Raw genomic sequence first — 24,365 nt, forward strand, 5'->3', positions numbered from 1 at the left:
CGAAAGGCAAGTAAAAACAATTGTTGTTTTGCGTATATGTTGCTTCGCCAATGTATAAGAAACAGATTTCACTTGGAACTATATTGACTACTGTCATTGTCCGACTGACACATCACTTACCCTGTGACGCACATTCCAGGAAAACTCGCAAAGTTTAGGTAATGTTTGTGAGTGAGGGGAAGCGATTTTCAAGCACAGAATTGAAGAATGACATTATATGATAAAGAGGTTATCACGCTTGTGTGTTTAGGGGTGGTAAATATCCTGTATTAGGAATAAACACTATGTATTTAGCTCGCCAAGGCTCGCTAAATACAACGTTTATTCCTAATGCAGGATATTTACCATCCCCAAACACACTCGCGTGATAACCTCTATTTATCGGTTATAATTCAAAAACTACTGGTCTGACTGGCAGAGGATGGTCATTGGTTGTTTCAGTGTTGTTGAGGCGGTTAATGGTTGCCCTGCACTAAGAGCCCGCGTCCAGTTTACCTGAAGCCCATTCACGTTGATTTGTGATAGTCATGGCATCTACTGTTTTAAAGCGTTCGCTCATCACGCCGAAGACCCGGGTTCGATTCCCGACATGGGCACAATGTGTGAAGCCCATTTCTGGTGTCCCCCGCCGTGATATTGCTGGAATATTGCTAAAAGCGGCATAGAACCATATTGACACCCGCACTACCCACGGGGTGACGATACACTTGGTGAGATATTAACTTTATCCCATCAGTACTTCACAAGTGTGTTGTACAAGGTTCAGGTCTCCGTGGCCTCTGACCATGGAGACTCCACTCGTTTCCTCAAGAATATAACGAGAATGAGTGTAGTTTAATGCTGGTAGTTAAATACAAGATACTTCAAAATAGGGGTAGTAGTCATTTTCTTGGAATTCTAAAATTCTAAGAGGAATAATTTTATTAATAATGTAATGTAATAATTCCTCATTGATGATATCTCTGCGAAAATTGGGAATTGGACATGTAGGGCAATGGGCACCAATCGTACCCCCCTTCGTGCTAATCCGTCTCTTTGTGCATATGAATCGCGAAAGAACTGTACCGTTTGGTGTCTACATTTCAAAATTGTCAGGGCACAGTCGAGCTTGCTCGTTCTACGAAACTTTCGAAGGCGTCTTGCAACTCTTTGTTAAAAAGTAGGTTGGGTTACTGTGGATCACTGTGGATCACTGTGAACGGATCAGCTTTACCAAGCATATCAATGTAACACTTCAAGCACAGAGCGGTCTATATAGACCACAACGACTATACCCTTGTGTTCAAGCGTTTCTCATTTCCGTTTTGTCAAAGTAACTTCGTCTTTGGCATCAAGGAAAACCACAAACCGATGACGACCTCCACCCGACTGTATGACGTATTCATGACCCTGGAGGCCATAGAACGACACCCTCGCATCCTTCCACAAGGCAGGCTTGTGATGCTCCAGGTTAGAGATGCAGGCTTGGATCTGTCGCCGTAGATACGTCCCCTCCTCGTCTGTCTCTGTACCTTCGTGGCCGACAGTCTTGATGATCAGCTTCCCCAGCGTCCTCTTGTTCACGTCCTCAACTTCCAGCTGAAACAAACCCGTGAAGATCCGGGGTAGAATAGGTCTTCAGCAACCCATGTTGCCGTGAAAGGCGACTATGTTTGTCCTCTACTTCCAGCTGAAGAGTGGTAACATGAAGGAGAGACTGGGCCTGACATTCCTGGCATAACCTTCCCACCAAGCAGTCACACACAGATGCAGAGGAGGCCTTACTTAAAGATCGGTAAAACACTTTGGATTCTCTACGGTATATTTTACGTTATTCTTTAAAACGAAAATGTCTATTTTTGAACGTACCAAATACTTTCTTCTTGAGACAATAGAACGATACCCTTTGAACAATACCAAAGCCCTATTTTGTAAAATAATATTCGGAATAGAACACGATCAAGCTGTACAACCTACCAAAACCGAGGGTTCGTGAGCGGACAGCTTTTCACCATGTCCTGTCTGAAAGGGAAATAGTTCTAGGATATGGAAGACAGCAATGTTCAACGTAACTTGTGTACAACGTGGCCATTCTGGCAATTTCCAATAACAAGCCTTACCTCAATTGCAGCAATGTACTGGTGTTTCATCGTCACGTCTGTCGTCAGGGAATGGAAATACAGTTATTAAACTACGGTTATAACGAACTGAAAGGGACCACTAATTTGAATTCGTTATTACCGTAGTTCGTTATATCATATGTACGACAGTTATACAGGAAATGGACAGGACCAAGAAATAGTTCGTTATATCCGTCAGTTCGTTATAAGCGCATTCGTTACAAATGCAGTTTACTGTAACCTATTTTCATTAACAAATAATCAAACTGGAAATTTAACAGCAGTTAATTCCATACTTTCTTCTCTATTTTAAACCCGTCACGCCGAAAACCCGGGTTCGATTCCCGACATGGGTACAATGTGTGAAGCCCATTTCTGGTGTCCCCCGCTGTGATATTGCTGGAATATATAAGGCGGCGTACCCTACCCCTGTAGATGGTATACCTTATTGTTGAGACGAACCTCCATGCGTCACGTGTCAACACGCGGAAATCAATACCTCTAACTGATGGACGGATCTCGTAGACGTTAAACACTGCATGTGATGCCAGTCGAAATATAATAATATATATGTTGATATTATTTTAGCGTTTATCGTAATGTGTAGCTCTGTTATTTTTGTGATCTGTCAAAACCGAATTTTCGCAAATTTTTTTTAACCATATACAAAATATACAGACTAAATACATTAGCCTGAAACGTTCAGTATTGAATCTAGACAGCATATAGTTCATTAATGTTTCGTTAAAGGCTACATGTAGTTCATACAGTTTTAGACACGTGCGCGCTTGTGGAATATTTGATTATATAAACGCTCACGTACCGTGTTGCCCATGTTGATGCCGCTAGAACGTATTGACTGATGGCTTCCCTCCCCTGCGTCAGTTGTGGGAGGACGGGTGGGTTTACCCAGATCCCGGGTGGGGAACTCCAGTCACGTGATCACCCATTGTCCACAAAAACACTGCGCAGTTCCACAGACGGGAGCGGGAGTGTTCTGGGCAGTATTTTCAATTCTGACGTCATTTAAGAAGTGTTACCTCCACAAACCAGCATGTTCAGAGTAAGTGGCCTTTGATGCATGTATTGATTACAATGTAGAACATTTCTTATTTATGCGTGATTCCAATGTGCTTAGGGTATTTCAGACAGCTCTCCTCCAGTTCGATATCAGTCAGGGATGACTTCTCTGTATGTAAATATAAGGAACTACAAGTATAATGATAGTGAAGTCGGGATATAATGATAGTGAAGTCGGGATATAATGATAGGATGGTCGGGGTAATATGACACTGTGAAGTCGGGGTATAATGACAGTGAAGTTCAGGTATAATGATAGTGAAGTCTGATATTATGACAGTTAACTCTGGGTATTGTGGCAGTGAAATCTGGGTATAATGATAGTGAAGTCTGATATTATGACAGTTAACTCTGGGTATTGTGACAGTGAAGTCCTGGAATAATGATAGTGAAGTCGGGTATTATGACAGTTAACTCTGGGTATTATGACAGTGAAGTCCAGGTATAATGATAGTGAAGTCGGGTATTATGACAGTTAACTCTGGGTATTGTGACAGTGAAGTCCAGGTATAATGATAGTGAAGTCTGATATTATGACAGTTAACTCTTGGTATTATGACAGTGAAGTCCAGGTATAATGATAGTGAAGTCGGGTATTATGACAGTTAACTCTGGATATTGTGACAGTGAAGTCTGGGTATTATGACAGTTAACTCTGGGTATTGTGACAGTGAAGTCCAGGTATAATGACAGTGAAGTCGGGTATTATGACAGTTAACTCTGGGTATTATGACAGTGAACCCTGGGTATAATGATAGTGAAGTCGGGTATTATGACAGTTAACTCTGGGTATTATGACAGTGAAGTCCAGGTATAATGATAGTGAAGTCGGGTATTATGACAGTTAACTCTGGGTATTGTGACAGTGAAGTCCAGGTATAATGATAGTGAAGTCGGGTATTATGATAGTTAACTCTGGGTATTATGACAGTGAAGTCCAGGTATAATGACAGTGAAGTCGGGTATTATGACAGTTAACTCTGGGTATTGTGACAGTGAAGTCTGGGTATTATGACAGTTATCTCTGGGTATTGTGACAGTGAAGTCCAGGTATAATGACAGTGAAGTCGGGTATTATGACAGTTAACTCTGGGTATTGTGACAGTGAACCCTGGGTATAATGATAGTGAAGTCGGATATTATGACAGTTAACTCTGGGTATTGTGACAGTGAAGTCCAGGTATAATGATTGTGAAGTCGGGTATTGTTACAGTTAACTCTGCGTATTATGACAGTGAAGTTGGGGTACAATGACTGCCAAGTCCTTGTATAAACACAATCAAGTAGGAATATGGCGACCGTAAGATCTGGGTATATTGACAGTGAACTCTGGGAATGAAGAAAGAGAAACTCCGTGAAAGATGACAGTGAAGTTAGAGTATGATGACAGTCGTGACCCGGTATTACTACAATGAACTCGACCCGTGAGGATCCTGGGTAGAATAGGTCTTCAGCTACCCATGCTTGCCGTAAAAGGCGACTATGCTTGTCGTAAAAGGCGACTAACGGGATCGGGTGGTCATAACGCGAACAGGTTGAGGTACGTGTCATCGTATTCCAATTGCGTGGATCGATTCTCAGACTCGATTATTTACAGACCGCGGTCAACTAACAAACAAACAAGGAACTCCGTCTCAAGTTTCAGTTTCAAACACAAACTTTCACACTTACGACAATGTGGATATATATAACCTGCATCTGAACTGATGAGGACATTGTTTCGTAGATAAATGTTCTGTTTTAAATGTAGAGCTGTTCTCCGCGACAAACACGAACACGAATTCTTTTCTCTTTATCCGTACATTTTACCATCTTCTGTCAGTGTTATACTTGATATTCAGCAAGGTTCTCTGTGTTCAGAATGGGTAAGACACGATGACGTCAGTTACAGTATTTAAAACTAAATTCTCCATTCTGCGAACTTATGCACTTAAGATTTAAACGGTGAAAATATGAGATAATTTGACAGTAAAATTTACTGCAAGTGGACGTGTGCGTTTGCGTGTGGCAGCCGTTGGTTATGAATTATGATTAATCTTTTCTTTTCAGGGTTCAACAAAGTCATTCCCGTTGTATTTGAGTATAAAGAATACACTAAAACAAATATACACCGTGGCTGTATGAGTGAGTGAGTTGGGTTTTAACGCCACTTTGAACAGCTTGTCAGCTCAATGTGGGAGGAAAGGCTGAAGTGATGCAGGTCTCAGACGTTTACCACTTCGGCGAAACCCACGAGCACGGGTATGGTGCTGACAAACCTAGAAACATAATTGGGGCGAACCGGGATTCGAACCCACAATCATAGGTTTCGGAGGGACGCAACTCTGCACAGCGAATCGCGGCGCCTTAGACGACTGGGCCACCCCCGGCTACATGAAAACTACAGTTGTAATGAATGAGTGAGTGAGTTGGGTTGCACGCCGCTTTGAACAGTTTTCCAGTTATATCACGATGTGTCAGTTTAGTGTGGGAGGAAAGCCCGAAGTGATGCAGGTCTGAGATGTTTACCACATAGGTGGTACCCACGAGCACGTGTATGGTGCTGACAAACCTAGAAACATAATCGGGGCGAACCGGGATTCGAGCCCAAGATCACAGGTTTCTGGCGTGCCCAAGGGAGGCAACTCTGCACAGCGGATTGCGGCACCTTAGATGACTGTGCCCCTGTGCCCCTGTAATATATGATCACTTAGGTACAATAGCAAATAGACTACAGTTAATTCTGAACTTAATTATGATTTACAACCATTCTTAATTCAGTCATGTCAAAAGGTCATGTCTTTGGATTATGATTGCATAACACTTGATCCTACACTGGACCCTCATTCATAAAGGATTAGTAGCTTACGGTAACTGATATACTTAGTTACTTACGTGAGGAGAATGATACCACTCTGCAAGAAACATCGCGCTGTGAATAGATCGGTTTTATCATGCACATCTATGTTAAACACCTCCTATGTTTCTGACACATCGGCTTTACCATGCATATAAGTGTTATACGTGTTATACTGGGGCGGTCGGGTAGCCTAGTGGTTTAAGCGTTCGCTCGTCACGCCGAAGACCCGGGTTCAATTCCCGACATGGGTTCAGTGTGTGAAGCCAATTTCTGGTGACCCCCGCCGTGATATTGCTGGAATATTGCTAAAAGCGGCGTAAAACCATACTCACTCACTCACTCTGACATAACTGATCTGTTGACATATGATGTTTACTACAGGTGTATAGCATCACGTGACCACTCAGGATCAATGAATACTCAGGAAAATTACACAGTATGTATGTATGTATGTGTGTGTGTGTGTGTGTGTGTGTGTGTGTGTGTGTGTGTGTGTGTGTGTACCTGTCAAGGTACCCAAAACACAGATGATAAGCCTTATCTACTTATTGCGGATTTGAATAGTAGTAAACACATTCCAAGAGCCCAATTCTTTTCCTTGCAGAAGGATGACGACGATATGGTGTCTGGGGTAGGTACAAGTTCATTTTATAATTAATTAATCTCATTACAAACATACCAGCATGCGCTCATTGTTAACGTAAAAACAAAGGAGTGACTATCTGTATGTAAATCAATAGGACACCTGTTACACTAAATGGCAATGTGTAAACACCTTGCGTCATAGCCAAACTTGTTATTAATAATTAATTACTTTTGAATTGCATTCAACGCATCTGGAGAAAGAACTGCTGATTCGTTCTTATTTAATCTTTCCTAAAGTGACATCCAGTGTGTATTGCAGATCGTGAACTGTGGCCCTTACATTGACTTTCCCGACATCTCCGATTTCATCCAAGAGAAGCAGCACCGTCTGCTGGGCGTGGACCGGAAGGTGCTCCAGTGCTGCTACTCTGTGCTAGGGGGCGAGCCTGACTGGGTGTGGAGGAATGCCAGCATGGAGGTCTACGGGAGATTCCTCACTGTCAAGTTCTACGCCAGAAGTCAGTGCAACAAATATGTTGTGTCCATCAACAACGAGGAAGTGACCTCACAGTGTGTCCACAGAGGGCTGCGTCTCAAGCTCAGAGATGGCTTCCGGTCGGTGTTCAGCTGGATTGCGGACACGGCTCAAACTGTTCTGGGAGCAGTGGCTGGAGGTGGCATGGGGATGCTGACCTTTCATTAATCGTAATTACATCTTTGTACTGAGAGTGATATGCAGTTACTTTGAATGTATTTTCACCTTTGAACGTACTGGGGTATCTCTTCATGTCTGGAGCCAGACCTTTTGATGTAACCCTCTGACACTCACCACAGTGATCGCGCATCAATACAATTGATTGTAATTACATCATGTCGACTACCTGCATGAAAGTGTATACCAGCTTCATGTATTCACGTTTGCTTTACTCACTAAAATTGAACATATGAGTGAGAGAGTATGGTTTTACGCCCCTTTTAGCAATATTCCAGCAATATCACGGCGGGGGACACCAGAAATGGGCTTCACACATTGTACCCATGTCGGGAATCGAACCCGGGTCTTCGGCGTGACGAGCGAACGCTTTAACCACTAGGCTACCCGACCGCCCTGAAAAGAACACATTAATTTATGTAAATAAAGCTTGTGGGCCTCCAATTGTTACATGAGATGGTTGATGGTTCTGTACTGCTGGACGGTACATAAATGAGTGTCAACCAAGCGAAGTGCCATATCAAATCGGCCCAGTTGTTCAAGGAGAGGTTTTCTGAACGACCACTGCATCGAGTTTATGTGCAGTGTGTTGAAAAGATCAGCAATCCTGCAGAGTCCTTCACTTGGGTGAAGTTGTCTGGCCTGAAAAGGGAAACAGAAGGCTTTCTGTTTGCTGCCCAGGACAAGTCACTTCCAGCTTGAAACCGTCAATGTGTGATTTTGCATCAAAATGTAAATATGAAATGTAGAAATGTGAGTGAGTGAGTATGGTTTTACGCCCCTTTTAGCAATATTCCAGCAATATGACGGCGGGAGACACCAGAAATGGGCTTCACACATTGTACCCATGTCGGGAATCGAACCCGGGTCTTCGGCGTGTCGAGCGAACGCCTTAACCACTAGGCTACCCGACCGCCCCTTGACAGTAATGTGATTGACAAGATTTCGGTGCCTTAGGTCTTGTACCTCCTAATCTGTTGACTGACATTGGGAGAGTACCCGGGTTTGCTACCAGGAATACAGCCCTTTTGACAATCTGGGTAATGCAGAAGACTGCAGTGTTGGGGAGTCTTTACATTCTCCGAAAAGTTCTGGATGGGTTTGACTAGGCAGCGTTTCCTGGGAAAAGTCCCATTCGCTGTCTGGGCTGCGTGTAGAGGGAGCAAGGGCCCTGAGCTGATGATGACCCTAACCAGCCTGACTGATCACCCAGACCCTCTTTGCTGCATTTTATTTTAATTTGTAAAAAAAAAAAAAAAAATAAATAAATAAAAAAAAAAAAAAAAAATAAATAATAAAAATAATAATAATAATAATCCTCTCGTCCCTGCCAGATGGTGGTGGATGTGTACCTTGTGTTTCCCTTGTCTTCACCTTATATGACATGACATGAGACATGAGATATGAGACATGGCATGAGACATGAGACATGAGATTTTATTTTGGTACTTGGAGGCCAGTGGCCCATGGTACAATAGACATAACAATTCCTCTTGCCACGGTGAGAGGTTACACGATTTAGACACCAAGTGTCTAAAGTCACAGATATACATTAGCTAGAGCAATAGAGTAATAAATCGTATTATGGTGTGAGTTGAGACGACATAAATGTTGCATGTACCTTAAACAGGTGTAGTAATAGATATGTAGCTGTTCTTTGAACATGGTAAATATTGTCATTATTCAATAAGTTAATTTCCACATGTTCAAATTTTAATATTCCCCTTCCTTACTTTAATCTAAGGTTAATATACAATGGACAGACTGCAACTTGATTGTTCTGAAAAGAAAAACACACGGGAACGTCTCAAGTTCATTGTTCTCCACATGTCTACCAAGACACTTTTTTGAAAGTTTTACTGAGGCCTTTGATTGTTTGCGCGGTGTACTACTACCAATTTATTACAGTTGAAACTACCGACAAAATCTGACCTCTTCCAAACAAGGGCGGATCCAACGTTTTTAAAAGGGAGGGGTCCAACATATCAAAATCCTTTCTCAGATAATTTTACTGCCTTTCACATAGCACATTTGGGCCTTCTTGTGCACACATGACCACGTCTTGACCTACCGGACAACCAGTGTCCCTTTTGACCAAGCAAAAATAACCAGACAGTGTCAGATACGCTCTATTACAGTGCTCACTTCTCTCAGAGACCATATAATAGATCTATTATATGGTCTCTGCTTCTCTGCACCGTCCAGATGAATATACACATGTCCTTGTGTACTATAACGACTTCGAAAAGATGCTTGTATTTGTTTCTTTAATCGTCATAAACCCGTAGTACAAAAAGGGTAAAAAACCTGTACATGTCAGCACTTGAGTAATGGTGATAAGACCTTTGAGTAGGCGTCGAAACCACTGATTTGAAACACGTGCTTTTTCCGGAAGTTTGAAAAAAGGGTAAGAAAAGATAACTCTTATTGACTTAGATAGAAAGAGAAGCGTCCGTAAAATATTGCCTCGTAGGGGGCAAGACATGTACAGTAAGAAAAGAAGTCGTTCACTTTGAGTCAGCTTCGTTTTTTAATTTGCTAACACAAGTGATAACAAGTGCTAGCCTCATTACCGTACATCCATGGCAAACAGCCACTTGTCAGATAAGATATTCATTTCAGTGAATATGGTGTGTGTTTATAGCTAATACAGACATGACGCGAATCAACATGTGCATTCAAACAGAAACGTCTTGACAGAATACCGCATATGCATATTCAGTTAAAATGTTTTTGTGTGTTCTTGTATAGACCCTATATCCGTTTTGTCAAAGTAACTTCGTCTTTGGCATCAAGGAAAACCACAAACCGATGACGACCTCCACCCGACTGTATGACGTATTCATGACCCTGGAGGCCATAGAACGACACCCTCGCATCCTTCCACAAGGCAGGCTTGTGATGCTCCAGGTTAGAGATGCAGGCTTGGATCTGTCGTCGTAGATACGTCCCCTCCTCGTCTGTCTCTGTACCTTCGTGGCCGACAGTCTTGATGATCAGCTTCCCCAGCGTCCTCTTGTTCACGTCCTCAACTTCCAGCTGAAACAGACCCGTGAAGATCCGGGTTAGAATACGTCTTCAGCAACCCATGCTTGTCGTAAAAGGCTACTATGTTTGTCGTAAGAGGTGACTTACGGGATCGGGTGGTCAGGCTCGCTGACTTCATGTCATCGTATTCCATTTGCGTAAATCGATGCTTATGATCTCAATCACTGGATTTATGTACTCAAACTTTTAGATCTTAAACAATCTCAAGAATGGAATAAGTTTAGGGTGTGAAACGTACCAAAACCGAGGGTTTGTGAGCCGACTTCATGTCGCCGTGTCCTGTCTGAAAATAGAGAGAGGACATTGAGGAGACCAAGTAAACAGTTAATTAGTAAAATCAGTTATATCCCGGCGTGCCATCTTGATGTGGGAGAAAGTGATTCAGCTCTTGGACATTTACAACTTTGGTGAAACCCACGAGCACGGGCATGGTGCTGACAAACATAGACACATAATCAGGGCCAACTGGGATTCGAACCTACGACCATAGGTTTCTGGCACACCTAAGGGGCGCAACTCGAATTGCTCTGCGAATTGCTCAAAGGCCTCAGGACGTTAGCCATGCGTACCCCCAATTATACGTCTGAAAGAAGATAGGCACTACTAGTTTATTTTCACATGTTATGAACTGTCACATTGGGAAGCATTTACAGTTGACGTTGATCTGATTTAATATATGTCTGAGATAATACGTAAATTGAAAACTTGGTACAGGGTCGCTGTATTTTCTATATAGACATGTACTAGTTCACATCACATGTTAGAAAACATCAGTGGAAGACCCTGAAAGGGTACCAAAATAACTACTGCCACGAAACATAAAATCTCGTTGTTAGAATCGATTTCGGTTTTCGTATTTCAACATGACTACAATATGTTGACATTAGGAAGAAAAACAAACGTGTTTCTTCAGAAAATGAATAATACGATTCTAAAATAACATAGTTTATACAGAAATATATGGTTAGCGGTGCTTATTTCAGAGAAAGATATCTACTTTTACCTCACGTGTTCATCATACAGATGTTTAGGCGAGCCCTTCGGAATTTAAGTATGCCAAAGAAAATACTTTTGACCTATATTCAAACTTGGTGATTTCATCTCACCAAAAGCCAGATAATAACTGGCTGTAATTTAAAAAAATCCCTGGCGCCTTTTCATTGATATTGGTAGCATCATTTCTGAATACCCAGGATTGTTTTATGAATCATGATGCGCAGGGGAATTACCTCACGAGAAAGTATCAAAATGCTCTGTTTAATTCACGACTGCATTTTCTGCGTATTTAGTATTTATTTTATCATTTAACGGTGCTAAACCAACCAAACCCCGAACGTCAATTATGCAATGCTCCACCTGAACCATGGTATACCTCAGATAAATCAGTTAAGAATTACGCTCACTGCAGTATTTGCTCAATATTTAGCAGTTTCAAATCTCAAGTTAACATGGCCCTGAACTGGAGACGAAGTGAGTTTGATTATTATATGTGTTCCGCAACAATTTGTCAAGTTTACTTAAGCTTATTCTGCCTTCCTTGCATTGTCAAACACATAAAATTTTATCCATGATTGTTTAAATACCTGACGTTATTTTCGTTTTTAAACCTAGCAGTAGTTTCTGTCCTGACAATGTTGTAAATGCGAGTGATTTCGAATATTTCATTTTAAATTTTAGCATTATGCGAACAGTGAATAAAAATTCATCGTGTGTACAATTAGACCGATTTAGACAAATGTAGTGATATGGTTTGATGTGCCGAATCCAATTATTAATCATATTCCCAAACAAACCAATTTTCTAAAATTATATGAAATTCATTAAGATCGTACTTCATTGGAATCACACTGAATGAAACAGTTTTGATGCAGGATAAAAATCTTAAATACTTAGGTTTAGGGATAGTGGTGTGGGTGGGTGTGGTGTGGGAATAATGGCCCCGCAAAATTTATATCCGACAAAATCATATTTTCGATTTCTCAATAATTTATATAGTAACTGAACTGAACCAGTCCTATTTTCATTATATATGCTGATGGGAGTTGTCATTAAATACACGTCTTCCATAAGGTGGGGTTTTATCGTCGCCGATAGTCCATCTAGTGCAGTGCGTAATATATGATGATTTTTATTTATATAAACCCGTCAAATGATTGTCAGCAACTGGTAAATAAACTTCATTCGATAAACGTTCTGAAAAAGCTTAGAGAAACACGAGAAAAAACACGTGACAAAACAGGACAATAGACTAGAAAATCCAACATTAAAGGGCCACCCCATACACCCCCCAAAAAACAACAACAACAACAACAACAACAACAAACAAACCCCCAAACCCAAACAAACAATAAACAAACAAAACAAAAACAACAAAAAACAAACTCAATTCTGAAAATGTCAGGAATGAGTTATTTTATCCGACATAGAACTTTTCAACTGGTTTTCAACACGTATTTAGTACTTTCACAATAGTTATCCGAGTTTCATAAACCTCGCGATTAACCTCGTTCTTACATCTCTGTTTCGTGTTTGATGTCAATTGGAAACTTCCCCGTTGACAAAATGAGGGGGGCTGTTCGTCTGCTTAGTAAATAGACAAAAAACGATACTCCATTGTCCAAGACAGAGAGTCATATGTCAAAGAAACAGTTCAAGTGACTACAAATTCATATTTATTGAAGAGATCAACGGAGACGCCAAAGCCTCCAAAGACTCCAATAACGTACCACATGATGTTTGCGACATTTCAACAAGACAACGAAGAACAACAAACTAATGGACGTATATATTGATTGCAACACAATCTGTAACAAGAGCGTTGCGCGTTGAGGCGTGAACTGTTTTTTGTTGTGGTTAGCTTAAACTCGCATGGCCTTGAAACGTTATAGGTGAGGTGAGGTGAAATTGGGTTTAACGTCGCGTCCAAGATTATTGCACTTATATAGCGACGTGCATGCACGTGTGTGTGTGTGTGGCTGCTTGTACTAGTCCGGACTGATGCCGATTTATAGTGCTAGCTCACTGAGATACCATGCCGCAGTTTAACATGAATACCCCACTCAGACACAGTATACTGACTCCGAGCCGACCAGTCCTTGTTTTAGCCCCTTAATGTCGAGCGCCAGACAGGGTAACAACAAGTACCATCTTTTAACGTCTTTTGGTATGACGCAGCCGGGGATCGAACCCCGGACCTTGAAACGTAATACCCTGCTGTCACAGAATACCTTGTTTGTGAACACATATCAAGTAAGACCGCGAATTCCTGGCATGCCTCGTCGGTTTATAACCCTGCGTGTGCTGCTGTGAAAATACGCTACTCTGAAACGTAGATGGTACCATCTTGAAATAAGTCTTATGTACTCGTTTGTTGTTTAACTATAGGAGCTTATATTAGTTCAAACATTTGTGGACACATATGTTTGTGAATAGTTGATAAGGTGATATAAACGCTTACGTACCGTGTTGCCCATGTTGGCGCTGCCAGAACGGAATGACGGTGTTTTTTTCCAGTCCAGCTTCAGTAGTGGAATGACGGTGGTTTTCCCAGCCCTTCTTCATTTGTGGAATGACGGGTGGGTTTTACCATGACATGGGATCCATGACTCCAGTCACGTGATTCCCCCCATACAGAGATACTACGCAGTTCCACAGACTGGACTCTGAACAGTGTCCTGGACATTTTGTTTTATTTCTCAGTTCATTAAAGAAGTTTTACCGACACAAGCCAACATATCAAAATGTTCGGAGTAAGTGGCCTTTTAGTTGTTATCTGTTTCAGTTTCTTTGTGTATTGATCTGTCATTTCAATGAGTACAAGCGAGTCATGTTCTGATCTCTTTCAGTATACATGTATGTTCTAAATACTTGATACAAAAAAAAAATTATTTTGAATTCCTGGTATATTTCCTAGTTTACCTCTAAGAACCAGTGTATACAACAGTCATGTCACCAAGTACCTCTCAGTGTTCGGAGCATGAATCTCTTTTGCCCAACATGTTGCCTTTATTTCAATAATTATCTAGATAAGTGAGTGAGTGAGTTGGTTTAACGCCACTTGTAACAATATTCCAGTTATATCACGGCATGTTGTGGGAGGGAAGTCGGACGCGATGCAGGCCTCAGACTTTTACCACGGGGGTAAAAGTTTTTTGATGCACTAATGTACTGAAATAATGACCCTCCCCTAATACATGTTATATTTGTGGATATAGAGAATCTCACCCGATTCTCTTTTGATATCAAACATATCAACACGAGTTGATAAAAGTGGGGAAACTCCGAGGCTTGCCGAGGTTTTTTTCCACTTTTATCAACGAATGTTGATATATTTGATATCAAAAGACACGAGGGTGAGATTTTTTTATCATCCAACATTTTTCTTCCACCTTTTACAGTTTGTAGAAAGTAATCAGCAGTGTCTTAAGTGTAAAAAGTACTCCTAACAGCTTCAGTAGCAGAGCCATTAGTGAAGTCATTTGATTGTGACGTCATGGTAACCAATGACGTCACAATGGTCTGCAAAGCATTGTGATGCGATGTCATTGCAGCGATATCTACCGTGGGAGACAGTTTTGGATGATAAAAGTCTCTCTTGGCCCTAGTACTCATTTTTATGACCTTCTCTGAAAAGACATAATGCAAATTAAAACACTTTATATTTTATTATGAAATGCCATGTTTTTCATGACCCTCCACAAATATAAGACTTAGTATAATTATTATAAACCTCCGTCCCTTGACAGACGACACAAATGGTCTTCACATATGGTACCCATGTCGGGAATCGAACCCGGGTCTTCGGCGTGACGTGCGAACGCTTTAACCACAAGGCTACCCGACCGCCCCAACAAATAAGTATATCAAGTGGCAGTTCGAAGCAGAAGGGGCGGTGGGGTAGTGGTTAAAGCGTTCGCTCGTCTCGCATTTCTGGTGTCCCCCGTCGTGATCTTGCTGGAATGTTGCTAAAAGCTGCGTAAAACCATCCTCAATCACGTCAAAGAAGCAGAAGTGTGGCTGAAGACAGGGCTGACTTATTTATTTCAGCAATCCTTATTAAAAAAATACCAAGCAGATTCTTGATAAAGGTCCCAGCATCTGTATTTATATTACCATATCAGGACGGCAGATACGAACAATGGGTTTAAACTAGGACTGAATATATGCATGAAAAATCTTTGTCACAGCTTGTAACCTAAAATGATACATCCACGAAGCTCCATATTTTTAATATAGATCGCGATTTCCTGCTTAAAACGTTCAGAATAACACGATTTAACCAAAATATTTCGTAAAAATCTTAAATTCATCGTACACGAGGATTTGTAATTTGATTGCCTGCCTCAAGTCACGTGCTCAAATTTGACCAATCATTAACCTTGTAGCAGATTTCGGCAAGAAAGCGTCGTTAGAAACAATTTGTTATCCAATGAAATCTGATGTTATAGCAACGAAAAGACTCCAGGCAATGTTACGAGCGTGTAGATGAACAAACAAGCTTTCTTCGACGAACGTGTTATTCATACGAAGCTTTCGAAAACGGAGGTATCTCTTCATGTTACTGAGCGGACAGCCGCTGTTATCCGGAAATGGGTGATAACAGATACTATTCATAATTCTTTTTTAAATAATTTTTCAATAACGTAAATAATGAAAATAAAAAAAGAAATGATAAGTAGATCTTTTGAAATCTTATATTTGCCCCAAATCGTCAAATTTTCGTTTTTTTGGTCCTTAATTTGGACGTTATGAATGTGTTAGCTCACATTTTTATAATTTACAACGAACGTAATTAAGTTGTCAATGCATTATTTAAATAATGTGATAAACACAACTTTCATATTTATAAACACTAGGATAAGACCTTTCAAATGTTGTATAACATGGCTGTTGCTATAATTGTTTTTAATTGTTTTTTGCCTTAATACATGAAAATGGCAAATCATTAGTTACTGGACACTGGTACATTTAGTATTTACTCCTACCATCTAGTCACAACTCACAAATATGTAGGACTGTTACTTTTGTGTTTGCTAGCCATTACATGGAAATGGCAGATGATTTATTAAGTTAAATTACTCATTACAGTGTATATTTTATGACTCATGAACATTCATTCACTTTCATTTAATTTTTCATTTTAATAAACAAAGTTATATTCATTTATCTCTTGTCTTCTCTTGTCACAATATGTATCGTAGCGTATCGAGATACGTATCGATTCGTGATGTAAGTATCGAGATACGTATCGTGTCGTGACTTAGGTGTATCGTTGCAGCCCTAAACTGTATACATTGGATACACTGAGCCCATGGTGATGCAGGGGAAGATTAGAGTGTGACTTGAGCTCAGTTGTCTCCTCAACGTCCAAATCCTATCCAGCTATGCGGAAGGTTACCTTCAAGAAGGAATGGGTATCAACCGAGACGAAGTCACTGTCAGCCAGTATATCGATTATCGAATTACAGACAATGCCTGGTGTAAACGTGTCGTGAAGTTTCTATTCCACTGTGGTGAACAGGCAATATGCTACAGTAGCGCCAAAAAAACGTTTGAATAAATAAAAGGTTATCGACGTGAATACCCCATATATGTCCATATATCACAGGTAGCAAGGAATTAGCCGACTGTTGTCTGACATGAGCGCTGCCAATGTGGTTAACATGAAAAATACACAACCTTGTCAATTAATTGATTCAATTTTGTCTTTTCAGAGGTCCTACAAATCCTTCCCGTTGTATGTAAGTATAAGGATCGATCTGATTGGATCATTATAATCTTACATATTAATATGAATTTAATAAACAGAAACTACAATTTATGATTCAATGCGGTTTAAAATATCATTTTGAATATTACAAATATCCGCACTATACAGATAGTCTTACAGCTGATTCATATATTTCATTTGATGAAGAATATATATACATGATTATCAATATTTAGGACCTTTCTTAGCACAACCCACAGATCAAGAAAACAAGCAGATTTGCATATCATGCACATGCATGTAAACCGAGAACCCCTAGATGTGTGCTGTAAAGATACTGAGATAAACACATACTGTCGGGTTGTTCCTGTTGTTACGCAGTGGATTAAAGGAAAAGTGGATTGGAGAATAACTGTTAAACTTTGCAGTTGCATTACATGCACGTTTAGAGTGAGTGAGAATGGTTTTACGCCGCTTTCAGCAATATTCCAGCAATATCACACTTGTACCCATGTCGGGAATCGAAACCGGATCTCCGGCGTGTTGAGCGAACGCTTTAACCACTAGGCTACCCGACCGACCCACATGTTTAGAGAGGAGACTGGCATACACATGTGCACATGTAACGGTGTACTCATGCTCCAGTTGCAGTCTCATTATATTGGTTAACTGTGATCTATAAAGATTTCGACAAAGGGCGCATGTTAATTAATTTCTTCAGCCTGAAAACAAACAGACAAAAAGAACAAGGGAGCTCATCGGATGTCGTCATTTGGAAATATCCCAGACGGTTATAGTTTAATAATAAAAACAAGTATCCATGCTGTGAAAGCATGTTCGAATTTCGGATTGCGTCGATAATACGATTACTACTCCCTTGTTGTCATCCACGTTTTCTGGTATAACCCTACACTTGTGTATTTGTCATCATTCACTTGATGCTCAGTTAATGAATTTATTACTGGTACAATTAGTGGTAGCACCACTTAGATTACCTGACAAAGGTTCCCATTTGGCATTTATTGTGTCTGGGGTAATTATCCAATCTAAATGCAGGTTTGAAGTGAGGTGAAATGGGTTTTATGTAATATACACGTGGCAGCCCAGCAAGAGGTAAATGATCAGTTGATTTGCTTTTTTTGTAAATCAGCGGATCGTTCCTAGTCATCAAAGGATGATTAATCACTGTTATCTTGCACAGTGGATATGTCAAAAGTGAGTGTTTACATGTCTAGGTTTACTAAAACAAAGGGAATACACTCATATCATGGCGTGAAGTGCCAATGTAAAAACAACATACTTTGTTCAAAGGGTTAACTGATAATACGTTGATTGGTTGCTCATTGTTATCTATCACTCAATGGATTTTTTTATGAACCGTGGACGCTTTGAAAATAATTGTCACGTGGGCTTTCTCAGCCGACCCTTGAGTCTTGACACCTATGTGAAACACCTGAAACAATCTAAGTCATCAGTTGAGAAACGAACACGGGTTATAATATCCCGAAACGATATATATCTTTTAAAATATTTGATTGTTACAGAGACACGTGACATCGATCGCGAATAAGTTTCTTTGTACAGCTGCAGACGAGTGGGATACTGTTCCTTTGTGTGGATATTCACGGATACATTACTCGAATAAGGAAGCTGCCTAAAATTTATATACATAAATTTGGTAGGTTGTAATTATGGTATTTGAATTTTGTTTTGCTTCATTTGCTGTAGCATTGAACTGATTCGTTCTTGTTCCTCTACGTCTTGGTTAGGGAAATTCTTCAATGCGCGATAGACGTTGTTTTCACAGGTCTTTTCCTTTGTCAGCGTGTACATATTACCGCCAATTTGTAAAATGTGATTCTCTCAGGCAATTTAACAAATGTGTAAGTATTTCAGTCATTTTGACAGAAAAATCGGCCCAGATTGACTAAAATTGATAAAGACAATCAAAAGGGCCTAAAAACATCACAGCAAAGGATTAGAAGCCCAACAACATAGAAATGTACTTTTCAATGTAACATATTCAGTCTCTTGGTGATGACATTAAACATCAAAATGTTTGGAATTCGTTATCATAATAATACAGATGGAAATGTTTTTCAGTCACTTTGTAAAATAACTGAATATTTAGGCGTTTAATAAATTTGAAAATGTTACACATTTTGACAGTAAACAAATATACACACTATAAAAAAAGCAATGCTCAAGTGAAATATTTACTTTGTGTTGCAAGTCAAAACAGTGTAGACGAAAATCCCAAAATTACCAAGCAAGTGACTTCTCAAAACTTCGTCACCATTACCGATGCTACCCACAAAGGTACCTACATTTCCTTATTATCTCGAAAACTGTATTTTATTTTGTTGATCAATGTGACCATACGCCCTTATTACTACCCATAAAAGTGACTAATGCGCTTACGAATGGCGCAGCAGAGGTCGCGAACTAGTCTTGATTTCTGCTATACATCCAGGTATTCCCTGGGAAAAAACAATAACAAAGGCAACAACCAGTCCCGGGGAATTGCTTAAGATCAGTGCCCCTTTAACACGAACACCCCACTCAAACACAGTATTACTGACTCAACCCGACCTGTCCTTGCTCCTGAATGCCGAGCGCCAGTCAACGTAACAACAAAGGCAGGAAACGTAACATTGCGAAGTGTAGGTTTACCGAAATGCGTGCCCTGGAGATATAGTGGATGAGGCTCCTAGCATGATCAAACAACCTAAGCTGGTCGTTAAAGGCGACCAATTATTTGGAAAATAGTTCCAACAAAGTCCCCCCCCACCTCCCCCCCCCCCCCCCCCCCCCCCCCTATACATCATGTGAGGGCCATGTGATACGAGTGAAATATATTCATGGCTTACAATGATTACGAGTCACCAAAAGTCTATTTTCAGTGAAAAAGGTCGATCGTGTCCATGGTGGGTCAGTTGGTTTTGTGGAAAAGCCATTAAAAGCATGAGGGCAGTAAGCTACGTTCTATTCGTCTGACAAAGCGTTCATTCGACATGTATTCCTTGCAAATCATCTTTACGTTACATATCAAGCGGCGGTTATCACCTGGAGTAGGTGACCCGTGAAGATCTCGGTTAGAATGGTTCTAAGCTTGTCGTAAGTCTAACGGGAACGGGTGGTCAGGCTCGCTGACTTGGTTGATGCATGTCATCGATCCCGTCTGTCACTGGATTGTCTGGTCCAGACTCGATTATTTACAGGCCGCTGTCATGTAGCTGGAATATTGCTGAGAGCGGCGTTAAACAACAAACAAACCTGAAGCAGGTAGCGAGGCTGTCGCCAATATCTCGGAAAAATCAACGTTATTAATACTAGTGACCAAACGTACTTTATTATATGACAGTTATCTCATGTTCAAAGATAAAATAATTATTATCACTATTTAGGACCTTTCTTAGCACAACACCCAGATCAAGAAAACATGCAAATTTGCATATCATGCACATGCATGTAAACCGAGAACCCCTAGATGTGTGCTGTAAAGATACTGAGATAAACACATACTGTCGGGTTGTTCCTGTTGTTACGCAGTGGATTAAAGGAAAAGTAGATTGGAGAATAACTGCTGTTTAACTTTGCATTTGCACGTTTAGAGTGAGTGAGTATGGTTTTACGCCGCTTTTAGCAATATTCCAGCAATATCACGGGGGAGGACACCAAAAAATGGGCTTCACACTTGTACCCATGTCGGGAATCGACCCGGGGTCTTCGGCGTGACGGCGTGACGGCGTGACGGCGTGACGGCGTGTTATTTCATTTTTGAAAAGGTTATTTCGTCTCGAGCATCAAGGTGGACCATGAATCTGTAGCGTCCGCGGCCAGAGGATACCACATATTCATGACCCTGTAAGCCAATGAACGTCACTGTAGCATCCCGCCACACTGCAGGCTTGTAATGTTCCAGGTAAGAGATGCAGACTTGGATCTGTCGCCGTAGATACGTCCCCTTCTCGTCTGTCTCTGTACCTTCGTGGCCGACTGTCTTGATGATCAGCTTTCCCAGCGTCCTCTTGTTGACTTCCTGCACTTGAAGCTGAAACAGGAAATACGCATCGATAAATGACTTTCGTTAACTTCAACCTGCATAAGCGACATCGACATGAGTGTTTGTTTGTTTTGTTTGGTTGTTGTAAACAATCGAGTCTGTACCAGACAATCCAGTGATTGATATCATGAGCATCAGTTATTTGGGATACGATGACCTGCATCAACCAGGTCAGCCTGTCTGACCACCCGATCCCGTCAGTCGCCTCTTAGGACAAGCATAGTCGTCTTTTACGGCAAGCGTGGGTTGCTGAAGACCTATTCTACTCCGGAATCTTCACGGGTCTGACCAAGTTCAGTTTATGTTGTGGTGCTTCCATACAATGATTATGTTCTTTAAGGTCGTGTCAGTGGGAAGAACTACGAACTACAAAAGAAAAGTTAGGAATACAAAATAAAAGATGAAACTAACTGCATACGGCGAGCTGCGAAGTAATTTCTCCTTGCTCATTAAATGAAGTATAAACTTGACACATAATGCTTGAAATCCATCTGTGCGTGTAAATTTAATATTCTCCTGAGGCGTTACTGCTTCGTTTTCATTATAAATCATAAAATTTTATATAAACCTGAGAAAGGTGAATAATTGCGTGGATCGATGCTCATGATATCAATCACTAGAGACTCGATTATTTACAGAGTGTCGACATAGCTGGAATATTGCTGAGTGCGGCGTTAAACAACAAACCAACCAACCAACTAAACTTGGTCTAAGTGACATATCAAATGATGTCACTGTCACTTGGTCGAAAACCAGTCTAGTCACGGCCTGGTGATCACACCGCTCCTCCGCTTAATTTGCCCGGCTTCCGTCACCATTCGGAAAAGTCCGGCAGTCATCGTCATCCAGTGTTTTTGATTTCCTTGTCAGAGAACAAGTGACCTTAAGTAAGGATAAGATATATGGATGAACAATTTCTTTATTACAAATATGAGCGACGTTTCGGTGTAGGTTATAACTCCGTTATCAACCAAGTGATGTTCAGAGTTTAGTTGACAAGTATTTATACGGGATAGGAGGCAGTGTTTCTTCATTTGAGTAGGTTGAAGATGCAGGTACACTGGCGTGGGGAAGCCTGTTATGTACACAGAAGGATAGAACATATTTCCCGGTGTAGCCTGTTGTATGGTTTGTTTGTTGTTTAACGCCGCACTCAGCAATTTTCCAGCTATATGACGGCGGTCTGTAAATAATCGAGTCTGGACCAGACAATCCAGTGATTGACAGCATGAACATCGATCCACGCAATTGGGATCGACGACATGTATCAACCAAGTCAGCGTGCCTGACCACCTTTTACGACAAGCATAGTCACCTTTTACGACAAGGATGGGTTGCTGAAGACCTATTCTATCTCGGAATCTTCACTGGTCGCCTGTGATATGAATCAAATGGGGAAGCCAGTAATGTAAACAGTAAAAAGGATTGTGGCTGATTGGGGTCTTCGATGAGTTGGTGGTACACCGGTGGTATGTCGTAGCCTTGGTCACGATTGATTGGTGGTTGGAGTTGGAGTCTTTTGATGTTGATGGCTTCTTGTAGTTTTCTGATTTTGAAGTCTTTGAGGTTGGTATGGCCTCAACTGCGATGGAGAGATGTCTGATTCAGCGACGAATCAAGATTTCTCCTCCGTCGAGAGGTTGGAAGACCACGTCGGGGAGAACGTTATGCCGGAAACTGCGTACAGGAAGTGGACATGTTTGGTGGGGGTAGCGTTATTATGTGGGCGACTATCTCTCATCTTGGCAGGACAGGTCTGGTCCATATCCAGGTCAATTTTACGGCTCAACGATACAACAACGAAATTCTCCTACCACACGTCCTCCCAATTGCAGCAGACGGCAACGGTGTATTCAAGCAGGACAACGCTCTACCGCATACGCAACGGATCACAAGAGCCTGTCCACATTTTTCTCCCCTGGTCCTCCAGATCCCTGGATTTGAATCCCGTGAGCACCTGTGGGAAGAATTGGATAGACGGCTACGCCGACGTCGACCACAACGGCAGACGTTGCAGCAGTTGGCTTTTGCGTTGCAGGCCGAGTGGGCGACCATTCCCCAGGATGTGATTCGCATACTCGTCTCTGTCATGGACAGGAGATGTCAGGACGCTATCGATTCCAACGGGGGACATATGCGTTATTGATGGTAGCTGACCTTCATCATGGACATTTCCTATGTACCGATAACTGAGATGACTACAATCATCAAGTGTTCTCTCTTCAATATCTTTGCTGAATACCTTGTACTGTTCCTCGTTTAAATATATTTTCCTACCTTTACGCTACGTGATTTTTTAAGAGTACATTATGACAGGACAGAAGTACTCACCAAAACAGTTGGAGCATGCGCTGACGATTTCTTTTGATATTCAACCTGAAATAAGGGTGAAAGTAAACTGCATTGTTTATCTATGACATGATTTGTTGTTGAGGTGGATGCAGAAATACATCGCCCGGGGTTCAAATATACTCTTTAGGGAGTAGGGAGTCATGAACTAGAAATGTTAATACCAAGTATTAGAACAAAGATAAGTGTTGCAACAAACATCCTATGCATGAACGTTAATGTCACACGTTTCACTGTGTTTTTGTGTTCTTATATTTGGGTCGTTGCCAATGAGAAGGCCACAAACAAATGTAAACATATCTCCTCCGCGTTTGCCATATTGGGAAAGGGGTCTTACGAAAACTATTTTACACTGCGCTGTTTCAATGAAATGTGTTCTATGTTTTGCATGACCAGATACTTGAAATGGTGTACGCGACATTACAGTCATGTTTATCAGAATGGCGACCAGTCACCAATTTATTGCAAATGTTCATTTGCCCCACCTACCATCACAACTGTAATGTCCGGACGAACCTATAGCGTTCTCATTCAGAGGGCATGAGGTAAACCACAATATATTATGCCTTTCACAACTTGAATGAATGAACCATCCACGAAATAATCTTGTCGAAATGAGAATAAATATACCTACTTAAGGAACATATTAAAGAACACCGCAAACCCCTTTCACGGTCAAAAGAAAGTCGACTGTACGATTCTGACTGTATTATAAACGTGTGTTTATGAAACACTTTCAAATGGGGATGATACTAGGTGTTCGCGTCATGAAACAACAGACAACATTACAGAATCTACTTACCGTGTTGCCCATGTTCACGTCGGATCAGGTAGATGTGGTGAGCGGCCGAGTCACTGTGCTCAACAGACATCAATAA

At 41.1% G+C, this 24,365-nt stretch overlaps 3 protein-coding genes across 4 annotated transcripts; 1 reads left to right on the plus strand and 2 right to left on the minus strand.

The window, feature by feature from the left end:
• Positions 1 to 824: 824 nt before the first annotated feature.
• Positions 825 to 24,350, minus strand: LOC124123685. 2 transcript variants are annotated; one of them, XM_048389484.1, is made up of 4 exons: positions 24,290 to 24,350; positions 23,470 to 23,514; positions 21,101 to 21,126; positions 825 to 1,552 (listed from the first exon to the last, which is right to left on the minus strand). In XM_048389484.1, the coding sequence occupies exons 1-4, from the start codon at positions 24,299 to 24,301 to the stop codon at positions 1,294 to 1,296; spliced, it is 342 nt and encodes a 113-aa protein (XP_048245441.1). In that variant the 5' UTR covers positions 24,302 to 24,350; the 3' UTR covers positions 825 to 1,293. The 2 variants fall into 2 exon arrangements, with proteins under 2 accessions (XP_048245441.1, XP_046342805.2); XM_046486849.2 differs by lacking the exons at positions 21,101 to 21,126; positions 23,470 to 23,514; positions 24,290 to 24,350 and adding exons at positions 1,957 to 2,001; positions 2,923 to 3,055 and having other exon boundaries at positions 825 to 1,578.
• On the plus strand, positions 3,077 to 7,656 carry LOC125376919. Its single transcript, XM_048389483.1, has 3 exons — positions 3,077 to 3,162; positions 6,623 to 6,649; positions 6,923 to 7,656. The coding sequence occupies exons 1-3, from the start codon at positions 3,154 to 3,156 to the stop codon at positions 7,304 to 7,306; spliced, it is 420 nt and encodes a 139-aa protein (XP_048245440.1). The 5' UTR covers positions 3,077 to 3,153; the 3' UTR covers positions 7,307 to 7,656.
• On the minus strand, positions 9,544 to 13,946 carry LOC124123686. The gene is made up of 3 exons (XM_046486851.2): positions 13,825 to 13,946; positions 10,602 to 10,646; positions 9,544 to 10,354 (listed from the first exon to the last, which is right to left on the minus strand). Exons 1-3 carry the CDS (start codon positions 13,834 to 13,836, stop codon positions 10,070 to 10,072), a joined length of 342 nt encoding a protein of 113 aa, XP_046342807.1. The 5' UTR covers positions 13,837 to 13,946; the 3' UTR covers positions 9,544 to 10,069.
• Positions 24,351 to 24,365: the final 15 nt, after the last annotated feature.

The sequence above is a fragment of the Haliotis rufescens genome, unplaced genomic scaffold (genome assembly GCF_023055435.1).
Source record: "Haliotis rufescens isolate VD_foot unplaced genomic scaffold, xgHalRufe1.0.p SCAF_8, whole genome shotgun sequence".
Taxonomy (NCBI): Eukaryota; Metazoa; Mollusca; class Gastropoda; order Lepetellida; family Haliotidae; genus Haliotis; species Haliotis rufescens.